A 14,417-nucleotide genomic window follows, 5' to 3' on the forward strand; every position below is an offset into this window, starting at 1 on the left:
TACCGTAAAGGCTTTGATCAATCTGAACTTCGCCTCAATCCAGAATAATTGAACTGTTGGTGTTCATGTGTGCATGTGTATTAGTTAGTTAGTTAGTTTGTATACAGAGCAGAATTTGTTGGCTAGCAAGTTTCTATCCTGCTTGAAAGATCTGTTTTGAAACACAGGGAGGCTGTGAGAAGGTGAGTCTTCTCTCCAACATGAAAGCCAGCCTGTGAAGCTCTATTTTGATTCTGGAACATTTCCCACATGAAGTTGCTTGGAAAAAAAAGGATTGCATCATATTTTGTGGTCATCAATGCAAAGAAAGCACTCGGTTCTATTTCTCTTTCCCACCCTTGTCCAGGGAGTCTGAACTGACGCTTGGAGGTAGTCACAGCCTAAACATGAGTAAACAAATTAAAATTGACAAGGCAAGCGACAGGATAACTTCTGGTTCAGGGAGAGGGGCCTAACTTGTTGAATTTGTACCTGCAGATCTGGACATAGTAACACATGCCCTATTTATATCGCATCAGGACTACTGCAATATGCTCTACCAAGAGCTATCTTTGAAAAGAGTTCAGAAACTTTTATCGGTCCAAATCAAATTGAGGCAGCCAAGTTGGTAACTGGAGCTGCTTACTCCCTTTTTGAAACTACTGCATTGCCTTCCAGTTCATTTCTGGGCCCAGTTCAAAGTGCTGATGATGCAGCTTTAAAGCTCTTTGTGGTATGGCTTCAGGACATTTGAAGGGGTGACCTTTTATAAATGAGCCTGCCTCCTTATTAAGACTACCAATGGAGGCTTTTCTGCATGTCCCAACAAATTCTGAAATACATCTGATTGTAACCAAGGAGAGGGCCTTCTCTCCAGGCTCTGGAACTTGCTATCTCATTAGTGGACTTCCGCTTAATTATATAGACATTGGTTCACCAGAACACCTGAAAGCAGCTTGACTTTTTATTTTAAAAATTGTTTTAATCTTTGCTGCTCTTAATTTTTGTGGTGTTGTTTTAATGTTATTGTCTGTTAACTGTTATTAGCTATTAACTGTTGATAGCTGCCTTGAAGTCTTGGGGCGGGGGGAAGGTGGAGTAAAAATATTTTTAGTAATAATTGGGTGTATTTCCTGAATAGCATTTTGAAATACTGTGGGGCACAATTTGTGCCTTACCTGAATAGCACAGGAATAGCTAAAGTGCAGCTGCTTACACGGCTACTCTGATGGGCAGTAATTATGTCGGTGGAGCAACAAATTTCGTGCATACTAGCTCTGCCTGCTAATGCCTTTCTTTTTGAGCACGTGTTGGAGAAATATGGAAATGCCAGTAATATTGGAACAAGTAGTAGGTGTCCATTACAATATATTGGATTTGAAAATAATTTTATGGGACATTTTGCACTTTCATTCTACTGTTATACCTGTCCCCAGCTGACTGGATAGGAATGGGCTATAAATTCAAAAATATATTCATTGCATAATTGTATATGCCTAACCAGCTATGATCAAAATGCCACATTTCGTTGTGTTAGCAATTTAAATTAACAATGCTTTCAGTTGTGAGGGGAGCCACTGGGGCCATTCTCTTCCCAGAGGCAAATGTTTTCCCATCCATCTGCTAGCCCAAATGCCGAGTCCTAGAAATGCCACTGCCATTCAGAGATGCCTGCTTGGGGGAAAAAACGTGTTGAATTTTTCAGATCCCTGTTTTTCTCACAGTACATATTTTGAGAAGGATTATATAGCAGATGGGCCAGTCAGTCCTCCTTTGAACTACATACCGCCCTTTTCCTGAGTTGGTATCAAAAAGATTAGAACCACTGGGAAGGTCTAAACAGCTTATGTCTTTTGCACTAAAAAGCTGTTGATCTTTTGGTTGATAAAGAACTATTCTTTAAAGTGACATCTTAATATCTGCTCCGCCATAGGCACCTCACTGCCCAAAACAGCTTTTTCATTAATAAAGGCATTAGTAAAATTTTGGAAATGTTTTTCAAGTGGACTAGAAAAGTCCCTGCTTCCTGGGAGACCAGATGCTTTATAGCCCAGATGCTTACTAATTTGAAAAGTTGCCAGCTTTTGTGTGGCAGCGTAAAGCAATAGTGTCATTAAATGGTGTTGTTCATAGTGTCATTAACCCTGCTAGAAGAATGGCAAAAATTGTTATACTTTTGCAAGTAGCAGCAAAACCCTTTTAATTGTGGTAGCTGAAATTCAGAATCACGTATTACTTAAAAAAATAATAATTTGGGAAGAAAAATCAGTTTATACACATATAAGAATAGTGTAATGCCATATTTTGTTTTGAAATGGATTATTTCTCCTGTTGAAAATGCGGTTTTTATTTCTCTCTTTCACTAAGTATGGCACTGACATTTGTTTCATTGGCTGACATCAAACATATAATGTCAAGGCTGAGTTTTCAGTGACTAGTAAAGTGATTAAAGAACAGCACCTATATGAAATACCCATATATATATTTCTATATATAACAATAGAATGAAGCACCTCAGGTGACCTCATGGCAAACTATACAGTACTGTACCTTATTTAATACAAATATTACTTACATAGCTTTTCCAGCTTCTCCTAAAAGGTCAAGCTTTTCACATTGGCAGGAATGTACTTAATCGCCTTCCCAGATTTGCATGCAAATGAATTACTATGCTACAATTGTTAGGATTAACCTGCCTTCTTGAAGATTTAAAGCTACCATCAAGAGAAAACAGAGTTAATTTAAACCTTAATTACAGGCTTTTGCTGACACTTCTCTTTTCTCTTGGTCCCTAGGGATGGGCCAGACCAAAATTCTCCTCAGCTGGGAGTGTTCAGCGGGAATACAGCTCTTGAGACAGCTTATAGCTCAAGCAATCAAGTCCTTCTCAAGTTTCACAGTGACTTCTCCACTGGAGGGTTCTTTGTTCTCAATTTTCATGGTCAGTTCTCCTCTTCTCATCTTACAAATCGTGCCTGTGAGATAGAGGCCGCGTGTGGAGCTTTAAAGGGATATTTTCTGCCTACTGATGTTAAAATAAATTAGACTGGTTTAATTGGCATGATATTTTCATTTAATAAAAACCTCTAGAGTAACAGTCTTTATTATCCACAGCCAAATGAGTGTTAAATATTTAATATTGAGTTACTTGGTTTTTTAATATTTTAATGGGAAAAAACTCTGGCCCACTTAACCCTGGCCATGCACTCCTCTCTAAGTCCTAAGGACTTTCTGGTCTTAAGAAAACCCAGTGGTATCCTAATCTCCCATTGAGAATATTTTAGCTGCTTAGAGACACGAGACATTTTTTCACTTGGAACTTTGAAATTGTTTCAGTGTCTAGTTACATAGTTAAAGGGCCAGAGACCCGGAGAGGGAAAAGTTAAATAACATATGTTTATTTAGGATTATTTTGATTCATTTTCATTTTGTCACATACTTATTCCCTGGAAAAGGGGCAAGGGGGCGGCATTTGATTTTAAAGAAAGTAGCAAGACTTCTAGCTATAAAATACTTAGGCAAAGAAAGGGGAAAGGAAATGAAGAACAGAAGTAAGTGTGCGTGACATACAGGGGAATTGCTCTTCATTTCACATTGAAGGCCCGTGTCTCAGAAACTGAAAAGCCATTTGGCTTAGGGAAATGGTGCAGAAACTGTGGCGTCCAACTCCCATCAGCCCGAGCAACTATAGCCAGTGGAGAAGGATCATGGGACTTGTAATCCAAAAACCTCTGCAGGACTACAGGTTCCACATCCCTGGCTTAGGGTATGATACTGCCCCACTGCTACAGTGAATCAGCTGACCCAGAGACAGTCCAACAGCCTAACTGCGACTAGTTAGAGTTGTTGCAATGGCTCCAGCTCAGTAGCCATAGGCTGTGATAACTTGCTCTCAGCTTGGATCTGTTGCAAAGGCTCCAGTCAGGCACAAGCCACGCTAGTGGTTATGGCATGGTATGTTGGTTGTGTAGTCAAGCACAGTTCCCATACGATTTTTTAAAATATGTATTGAGATTTATGAAAGGGTCATGGACTGGTTGGACACAAAGGAATGGTGGGAGAACCAAGGGAAGAAGGCTTAGAGCCCAGGGAGTGGTGGTGGAATGATGATGAGTGGTCAGAGGAAGAAGACTGGGAAGAGGTGGTGTTGGATGTTGAAGTGGTAACAGGGCTTAGTGAGCTGGGAGAGTCTGTGGCAGAGAGAAGTCAAGAAGCTGAAGCAGGCAAGGAGGGAAGTCAAGAGGCTCAGATGAGTCAGGCTGGTGAAGAGTCACGGATATCTCCACCTCCTGTTGTGACAAGCTCCCCTTCCCCCCATCTCCCAGAACCAGGAGAGGCATGAAAAGAGCAGAAAAGAGACTGGCTGCACAGCTGTACAGTCTCTGATTTCTTGGAAATATCCCTGGAGAGGAGGAAACCTAGACAGTTGTGGGGAGGTGGGAACCTTCAGTCTCAGCAACTTGCTTTCATGTAGGAAGTACCACCAGGAATGAGTTACTGTGCTCATTCGGCCTGGCACTCAGCCAAGACTGTGGATATCATATTTTTACTAATAAAGAGCTAACTCCAACTTTGTGTGATTACTGACCAGCTTGCTCTTTGACATAAAGGCATGCATTTATGGAAGTAGCAGTGCTACTCCATTTAGGAACGTTGATTCATATTCTCAGCAAGCTATGAATAAGAGCTTTCACTTGGCTTCCAAGCCTTCCGCTGTGCCCATGCCGCACACCTTATTAAACCATAGGTTTCTTTCCGGCTTCCCAGTCATAGTTTGTTTGCAGCGACCAAGCTGAGTGCTGTTTTCCATGTAACACAAAATCAGCCTCAATTTTGTTTCCTCCCTGATGCCGCTAAAGGTTAGCAGGGGAGAGGGAAGGAGGGACTTGCAAACTTTTAAGCAGCATGCGCCACCGCACTGCTTATTCACGTTAAACCATAGTTTAAAATAAACAGTTGCTCAATGTGACATGTGAACCAGCTTGAGGACAGTTTCACAACTGCCAGCTTGTAATGAGGCTTTGTTATCAAAGCGATACTAATGCAATTTTGCTTTGATTTTGTAGCGTACCAGCTGAAGAAGTGCCAGCCTCCGCCAACAGTTCCACAAGCTGAATTGCTTACAGAAGATGACGATTTTGAAATAGGTGATAATTTTTCCTCCCGTTGATACATCAGTTCTCTGTCCAGACTTTTACACAGATGATGTTGGTGGTATTCCTGAATGCGATTTGTTTGAATTAGTCTGGGGTGAAATTTATTTATTGAGTAAATTTATTTGTAGTAGTCATAGGTTAAATTTAACAAATCTTCTGAAATGTGCATTGCTGTTGCATAAGAGTAAAAATGCCTGCCTACCGAGTCCAGCCAGATCCCTATGGGAAGCCAATAAGCCGAACCTGAGCACGACAACACTCTCCCAACTTGTGTTTCCCAGCAGTTCATATTCAGAGGCTTATTCAGTGAATGCCTCTGAATTCATATATATTCAGTGGAGGTAGAATGTAGGTATCTTGGCTAACAGCCCGTAATAGTCTTGTCCTCCATCCCAGTTAAACATTTTTTGGGAAAGAGGTTGATGCTCTTTTCAACCAGCCTTTGTCAACCTGGTGCCTTCCATATGCCTTTGACTCCAGCCTTCCTCAACCCTACCGCCAAAACAGCCATGATGGCTGGCACTGATGGGAGTCGTAGTCTAACATTTACAGAGGTCAGCCGCTTGGAGAAGGCTCCTTTGAGCAGTGCATTACTTCAGCAGAGTGTAGTAATTCAAAAGCACCAGTGGCTGGCAACTGCAGATACACTATCAGTCAGTTCGATTATTTCTAACACATGGATTTTGCAAGAGGTCTGAGTTGGGCTGCACAAAACTCCTACATTTGCCTGACCTTTGAACAGAAATGAAGGTGGACAGAGAAATCCTGGGACATTGGGGGGGGGGGAATCTATCTGAAAATTGAGTTGGGGGGGCATGATTACATTATTTTAATCAACTGTTTTATGATGTGATCAGAGAACATGCGTTTCTTTTCTTCAGTCTTTCTGCTTTTGAAATGAAGCCATAGCTTGGCAACAGAGCACTCAGCAGCATTGTTGCTTCATTCATGGGAAATGAGTCTACTAAAGTCCTGGGAATGCTGCTACTCCAGTAAGAATGCAAGGCCAACAAGCTGGAACATTCACAAGGCGCAGTTTCCCCAGCGCATGGCAACCACATTTGTCAGGCACTCTGCAGTTAAGCTGTGGCTTCATTATAAAATGGGGGGGGGGGGAGAAGAAGAAAATAAAGAGGGCAGCCCTTGGACAATCTTGTGAAAAAGTAACTAATGCCAAACAACACCCTAAATCACTCCCACTCTTCGAAAACAAATCTCTTTTTCTTTCTCCCTTTCTTCGGTAGGCATTTGGCCTTGCCAAAGACTCCAATAATTATTGCTAAAACATTTACATGTGAACGTTTGTGCAGTGCCAGGATTGGGACTCGTACACAATGGGTGGGTGAAAGAAAACAAAAGTTCTTGGCGGGGGGAGTTAGTGGGAGGAAGCACAGATAGCTGTTAAGAGAGCTTTCTTAAAGGTTGTGCAGACACTTTAGTGCAGAGGAAGTACGAGGAACAGAACAAACGTTTTGCCAAACTGTTTCACTAGAGACATGTATTTCAGCAGGAAAAATAAGATTAAAAAGCAAGAGCGTACTGTTTAGCTGTCATTCTGGAGTGTTTGGTGATCAGAAATTCTTTTAATCTAATGAGTGGCATCCATTTTAAATCCATCACTAAAGTCCCATTGAAATCAATATGAAAATATAGTCATGGCTGACTTGTCACATCCGTTTTTGTGGGCAGTAATTGTGATTCTAAGTTAGTCTGCATCCTACCCTATATGTTTGAAGTCTGTTCTCATTGTTTCATTCAAACACAACTGTAAACATATGGCATAAGTAAAACTGAATTTTCAGTCATGACTGCAATATTATTTCCCTCACTTCTTCTTCACATAGATAATTGGTCAAATTTTCTGTATATCATCCTTGATATATATTTTTTTCATACTCTGATTTCCTGTACTGTTTTACTGTATTCAATTGCCCTTCTATTTTGATGTGTTTTTTGTATTTTCTCCCTCCCTCCACCCCCCCTCTCTCACACACACACTTTTTGGTCATAGTAACCAACCCATGGACCTCTCTTCTCAGACATCTTACAAAATATTTTCATTTGCTTTTATCTGCTGTTTTAGTTAGGCTTTGAAAAGCAAGCTTATTTTTAAAAACATTTTATATTGTATTTTTTTAAAAAATGAACACTGCCTTGAGACTTTGTTGTCCAACGTGGGATATAAATGTGCAGTCTAAATTTCTGCGTTACAAATTATTTCAGGTGACTTTGCCAAGTACAAGTGCCATCCTGGCTATACATTGGTTGGGAATGACATGATGTTCTGCAAGCTTAAAGCACAACTCCAGTTTGATGGTTCCCCTCCATCTTGTGAAGGTATGTATGCATCAATGATATTATATATTGGTATTATGCTGGTGTTTTCATTCACTGTGTTTCATATTTAAAATTGTTTTGAACCAATGAAGTATTAAGAATGAAAAGCTATGACCAAACATTGAAACTTGTTTTCTGTTTTGAATGTTCAGAATACATCCCAGCTGCATCCCAGCATGCATATCAGTACAGACCCTGTAATCCAAAACAAATGTTTTACAGAGCGATCTTACCAGACTGTGGGGGTGGACAAACCACTTTTTATATACCTGTTTATGTATGCAACCATAATTTTAATGCAGGGATGCAAAGTTACTTGGTTGTTAGGATTGCAAATTACCTAGAAAAGAGCTTGTGATGCAAGAAAGAAGAAGAAAAATTATCTGTGGGAATGGGTGAATAGTACAAATTTTGGCACTGAGCCGGTGTGGGAGGGAGCTATGTAAATGAAGTAGGAAAAGCTGAACAAAGGCTGGGAAGCGAGATTTCTCAATATTCCATTGAAAGGAGAATTGCAGCTCTAATGAGCTTTGGGGACCAAAACCAGGTAAATGGAGCACTGAACAGTGACAGGTTGTGGGATGCAGTGTGTGCTGTAGTCTCTCCTTTCAAAGATACTGGTAGCGTATTGCACTGTAGACCTAAACACCCTTCAGCGACATATGCTGAATACCACACTGAACACCTATGAAGGCTATTAAACCAGCCATTTGCTTCTTTGCGTCTTATGGCCAATTGTTCCTAATTACCGTATTTTTCGCCCTATAGGACGCACCGCCCCATAAGACGCACCTAGTTTTTTGGGGGGGGAAATAAAGGGGGGGAAATTATTTCCCCCCCAGGCGCGGGGCTGGGGCAGCCCGAGCTTCCCCCGACCCCAGCCCCCAAACAGACAGCTCTCTGCAAGCCGTGGGAGCCCAGCGGTGGCTCCCGCTGCTTGAGGAGAGATCCGCGAAGCCTGGACGCGCTGAGATCAGCGCGCGCAGGCTTCGGGATGCCGGCAACTCTCCCCAAGCAGCGGGAGCGTTCCCGCTGCTTGAGGAGAGGTCCGCGAAGCCTGGACGCGCTGAGATCAGCGCGCGCAGGCTTCGGGATGCCGGCAACACTCCCCAAGCAGCGGGAGCGTTCCTGCTCCTTGCCGAGAGGTCCTTCCTATCAGAAGGTTGGCGGTTCGAATCCATGTGATGAGGTGAGCTCCCATTGCTCGGTCCCTGCTCCTGCCAACCTAGCAGTTCGAAAGCACATCAAAGTGCAAGTACCGTATTTTTCGCCCTATAGGATGCACTTTTTCCCCTCCAAAAATGAAGGGGAAATGTGTGTGCGTCCTATGGGGCGAATGCAGGCTTTCGCTGAAGCCTGGAGAGCGAGAGGGGTCGGTGCGCACCTACCGCTCTCGCTCTCCAGGCTTCAGCGAAAGCCTGCATTCGCCCCATAGGACGCACCCACATTTCCCCTTCATTTTTGGAGGGGAAAAAGTGTGTCCTATAGGGTGAAAAATACGGTACTCTGCTGTGAATTCTCCAGGCTTCGTTTGGCCTTCCATTCTACACCCTCCACCCCCAACCCCCATGCAAACTTTTCTTTTAAGATGCAGTTTCAGCCATCGTGTTTTCAGATTCTGGCTGCCTGCTGGAAGAACTTAGGTTTGGGGTCAACTGGAAACGAGGGAGTCCCTGACCTGCATCAAGGGGTAACTCCCCCACTGGATTGCACCTGGGGAGTGCTGTGGCTCCTTGCCCCCACCTGAGCATCCAGACAGAAGCATCTCCCATGGATCCCTTTAATGGGATTGCCCCAATTTGGAGGGGCCAGGTAGAGATTACAACCTTCCCCCACACCCAAGAGCAACATGCGACCACAATATATAAATATATAAATACCCAAGCTTCTGGGTGCAGGCAAGCTCTCCGCTAGCCGTGGGAGAGCTGCATCTCCCACGGCTAGTGGATAGCTTCCTGAAGCCTGGAGAGCGAGAGGAGTCGGTGCGCACCGACCCCTCTCGCTCTCCAGGCTTCAGCGAAAGCCTGCATTCACCCCATAGGACGCACACACATTTCCCCTTCATTTTTGGAGGGGAAAAAGTGCATCCTATAGGGCGAAAAATACGGTACTTGCACTTTGATGTGCTTTCGAACTGCTAGGTTGGCAGGAGCAGGGACCGAGCAATGGGAGCTCACCTCATCACATGGATTCGAACCGCCAACCTTCTGATAGGCAAGTCCTAGACTCTGTGGTTTAACCCACAGTGCCACCCATGTCCGGAGAGATTGGTAGAACCCCCAAAACAGATTTAGGGTGTGTGCAGGGGGAGGAGAGAGGGAAACTGTTCCAATTTGCTTAGTGCTGCAACTGAATACAACTCTTGGTTACAGACTGAACATGTAGTACATTAAAGGAATGGGAGACAGAAAATGTTCTCAGCTCCAATGCATCTACTTGCTTCAGCAGGGTTGGTAGCAGTTCAAACTGCTTTGTGCAGCAAGTTGCTCAGTGAGGAGCCAGGCCAGAGATAGTACATAGATAAAGTCAGGGAGCATTCCCTGTGAGTGATGTCCCTCCATTGCTAAGGAGCCTGAAAGGTTCAGTACACTACAGCTTTTGGCCAGCACTTTCCTCTGCTATTAAAATGTCACAGGCAATGAAGTGCCCGGAACCAAAGGTTTAGATCTTAACTACACTTCAAGTAGGAATGTCCGTTGAGCAGAACTATTTGTGCTTTTCCAAAAATCTGCTCTGGATGTTTGGTGGACACCAAAAGTAGCATGAGGGACCATTTGGGGGAGGGGGGTGTAGGAGGAAGACAGAATTGGCAAAAAACGCCATCATTTCCCCCCTTCTACCATCAGGCTCCTCCACAAGAACCCCTTCCGTTTGTTAGGATCCAAGCCAGTGTTTGAGACTCAAGGGCAAGAGACCTCCATCACTTTACAGTGGCACCCAACCCTCCCCCCTCATTACTTATTCCCATTATTTGGAAGTGTAATGATGAGTGATGAAACATTAATGTTCCTTTCCTAGACATCTGTGTCCCTTTCTTTGATCATGACATATATCAGTCTTGTGAAACATTTACCTTTACAGTTGAACATCTGAAGTTTCTTTCAAGTAATGAATAGCCAATTAGATATGCCAACCTGCCTGTGTCTAGAGGACAGTTTTTAGGTCAATCTTCTCTGTATCTGGAATGCTTTGATTATTAAACACACACAAACATTGTGCGCCAGATTTTCCCAGTTCTTATATGTTATTCAATAGGCCTGTGATGGCACCATCAATCATTTTCCTTTTATATAATCACTTATTATCCATTACTTCACTGGAAAATGTTCCAGGCACATGCACCTAATCAGGACATTCACTTTAGGCAGACATGGACACTCGGGTAAGCACAGAGTTTGCTGTGAATGTAAATGATTTTTTTGTGTTGAGGACTTTCTTCAGTTTACCATTATAATATCTGCTTTTATAAACCCAGTAGCCCTGATTCCCTAATTTCCTTCTGAACTGCATTCTGATGGAATTGTTGTGGTCATAACAAGCAGTGGTAGATAGTTTCCTTTATAAAGAAGTCTTCCATTCTTCTTTCAATATGTTATAAATTTCAAAAGTGGATTGAAGGTCTTTCTTTGTACCTGTTTAAAAAAGGAAAATATGGGGGAGTAATTGTTTTCTATATTTCTCTCTCTCTCTCTCTCTCTCTCTCTCTCTCTCTGTGTGTGTGTGTGTGTGTGTGTGTGTGTGTACTTCTCCCTTCCCTATCCTTCTATTTTACAGCACAATGCCCAGCAAATGAAGTCCGCACAGATTCATCTGGAGTAATCCTTAGTCCAGGATATCCGGAGAACTACCCAAACTCACAAACTTGTTCCTGGACTCTTAAAGTTGATCCAAATTATAATATCTCTATCTTTGTAGAAACATTTCAAAGTGAAAAACAGTTTGATGAGTTGGAAATCTTTGATGGTGAGAAGAATTCTTATTGACTGAGCTAACCAAATGTGTATACAACTTGATTGGAGTAAAGATCTTGTAACAATTCATAACTTGGGTCCAAGGTAATTTAGGAACCGGCTGAACCCTTATGTCGCAGCTCAGTCGCTGAGATCATCTGCAGGAGTGGCACTGGTCATCCCATGAGTTGGCAAGGCTCATCGGATAACAACAAGAAATTGAAACTTTAGTGTCATCAGCCAAGTATTGTGAATTCTTCTACCAGTACAGATTCAGCAGGCGCTTTCTGTTTCAACTTTACTTTAAAAAGATGAGGTTGCTGAGGGTCTCTCCCCACCCCCACTTTTCCTATAATAATAATAAAAATCAAAACCTTGCCACACTTCAGGCAGCAGCTTGAGACCCTTCAGCATTCCAACAGTATCCATGGGACAATCTGTCCCAGGAACACTGCTGCATTGCTGCAGATGGCCAAGCTACTGCTTGAAGTGGTTACATTTTTTGTTCGTTTTTTAAGCGGAAATAAGAAAGATACACACACCCATTTCATCTTTAAGAAGACTGCCGTCAAGCCCAAAACAAATTCTTATAATGTGCCCCTCTGTTCCCAAAGATTAATCCAATCTTCAGAGGGCACCTCACCTCCCCACCCATGTTTTCTTTTACATGAATGAAAACACACTGTCAGACTAAAATATTAATGCATACAGATTGGTTTATCAGAATTTGTGTATGTTTTGATATTGCATAAAAAGATTTCTTAAAGATATTCTTTGTTGTCTTCATCATCATGATGTCTTTTTTTCCTGCAGGTTCTTCTGGACAAAGCCCTTTGTTGGTTGCGTTGAGCGGAAATCACACCGGGCAGCTTAACTACACAAGCAAATCCAATCAGTTGTATCTGCGTTGGTCAACTGACCATGCAACGAGTAAGAAAGGATTCAAGATACGTTATTCAGGTTAGTAGCCATAACCGTGGAGGCCATAATGTTGGAGGGGTGGCCAACTTTCAATATAGCTCTCAAGCTGGAAAAGTTTTGCCAACCTTGTATAGGTGGATGATTAATTAGTAGTAGCAGCAACGATAGTAGCATAGAACTTTGCTTTGTATTGGATTCTGCTGAATGCTTCCAGCACCTTCAGTAAGAAACTGTGGTGGAAATACTCTCACTGCCCTGGGATCTTTTTATAATGGGCAGTATATAAATTGAAATAAAAATATTTTGCTACAAAGAAGACAAAATCCCTGCATTGTTAAGACTAGTCATGCATGTGGGTAAAATTCCTTCTGAGTCCTGTCAACTGATAGCTAGCATTTGTCAATCAGAAAGTAACAAACACTAAAACTAGGGTGGGAAATTTCTCCAATAATGTGGTTTAGTAATTTTATATTCAAGACATTTTTATTCTGTCCTTCCTCCAAGAAACTAAGGAAAGCATACTTCTACAGCCATCCACCTTGCTGCTCATTTGAACCTCACAATCGCAAGTGGCCCAGTCAGAGAGTTGCCTGGCTGTGAAGATTTGAACCAAGGTCTCCCCAACTGCAGTCTAGCACTCCAAGCTGAATGCTATGCTGGCATGCTCTTCCTCACACTGATTGGTTTATGATGAATCGGGGGCTCAAGTGCATTTCTATAGATTGTGCTGTCTTCACTCTACATGGAAACTTAACTACAGGGTGCATACATGTTTTACACACACCAGATATTTTTTTTAATTAAAAATACTTTTTTGAGTTCATGTCCGCAGTAAATCAGAATGACCCAGAAGAACAATATTTCATTGTTGAATAAATATCCCCCTTCTCTCTTTCACAGAAGAGAAAGAAGAACATATGCTTCTGTGAATTTTCAGAGGAAATGTTATTGGCCAGTATTAACTTTGAAGGGTACAAATACATTTTGACTTTGTAAGTGGGCAAGCCACCTTTGGAGAACAGCTCACAGTAAACCTTCTCCTTTATTTTGCTGACAGCACGCCTTGAAAGGCTGCATAGTTCTCCCCATGTCTGTTAAGTTTCACATCTGATGTAGGAGAGACAGCCAGCATGAGAAAGGAATAACAGTGAGCAGCAGAGTAAGCAATTGGGCCTGCATCTTAATAAGGGAAGGCAGCAGCATGAAAAATGGGGAAAGAAACCAGGGGCTCAGAAAGGCTATTGATGCTATGGCAGCTGTGACTGAGCCAGCAGGCAGCCTCACAACTATCAGCCTATTGTAATGATTTACTGCCTCCCTGCTTCCCTCCTTGTTCCTCCAACCATGACTTTGCACAAGGTTTGGCAAGTAGCAGATGCCCGGAAGATTCTGCAGAGTTTGGTGAGGTTTTCTTCTGTGATGCCTTCCAAAATGGGAGATATTGCAGAACGGTAATCCTTCTCATTTTTGCTGCCAGAAAATACCCACAGAGATGCAAGCAAGTCTACACAGTGTGGGCTACACAGTGGTCTAAGGAAAACAAATATGTTTCTGTCCTTGGCCTTTCCGACCTTCCACTGACCAATACAGTCTTGTTTGGGAAACTGCCTTACTGAAACTGTCTGGCCATCAAGCTCATTATTGTCTATACCAGCTGTAGTGAGAATTGGGATTGCTTGTGCGTAAACTGCAAACTGCTCCAAGCTAGTCGTATAGCTAAAACTTTCCCTGGTTTGACAGCCCTCGCAACGTGACTGTCTTAGTCACTGGCAGAATCCGTGAGTGGGCGTCTCCTAAATTTCTTCCAACATAGAAATTCTTTGACGCCCAGTCTCCTCCTAGATTCTCTGCGTGGAAGCCTTCTGTGCAGCATGGGCATGCCAAGCGGAGGTCCAGTGCTCTCTCCGCTGATTTCACTGGAAGAGTCTCGGAGCCTCCTCTCCACCTCTCCTTCCTCCCTGGTGTCCCCGGGATTTCCTTCCCCCGCGGAAGCTCTCTCTCCTTGCTGGTTCCCTCCCCTGCATCATTGGAGCGTCTTACCTCCCCTCTCGCCTCTGATGGCAGTTCCCTGACA

At 42.9% G+C, this 14,417-nt stretch overlaps 1 protein-coding gene across 1 annotated transcript in view; it reads left to right on the forward strand.

Moving 5' to 3' along the window:
• CSMD1 (CUB and Sushi multiple domains 1) overlaps window positions 1-14,417 on the forward strand; it is a 998,673-nt gene that overhangs the window by 909,216 nt on the left and 75,040 nt on the right. Inside the window, exons 44-48 of the mRNA XM_081189289.1 lie at window positions 2,775-2,920; window positions 5,046-5,126; window positions 7,359-7,472; window positions 11,247-11,435; window positions 12,236-12,382. Coding sequence (XP_081045415.1) covers window positions 2,775-2,920; window positions 5,046-5,126; window positions 7,359-7,472; window positions 11,247-11,435; window positions 12,236-12,382 — 677 coding nt within the window. The remainder of the gene's footprint in view (window positions 1-2,774; window positions 2,921-5,045; window positions 5,127-7,358; window positions 7,473-11,246; window positions 11,436-12,235; window positions 12,383-14,417) is intronic.

The sequence above is a fragment of the Podarcis bocagei genome, assembly GCF_964188305.1.
Source record: "Podarcis bocagei genome assembly, chromosome: 3".
In the NCBI taxonomy this organism is placed as follows: domain Eukaryota; kingdom Metazoa; phylum Chordata; class Lepidosauria; order Squamata; family Lacertidae; genus Podarcis; species Podarcis bocagei.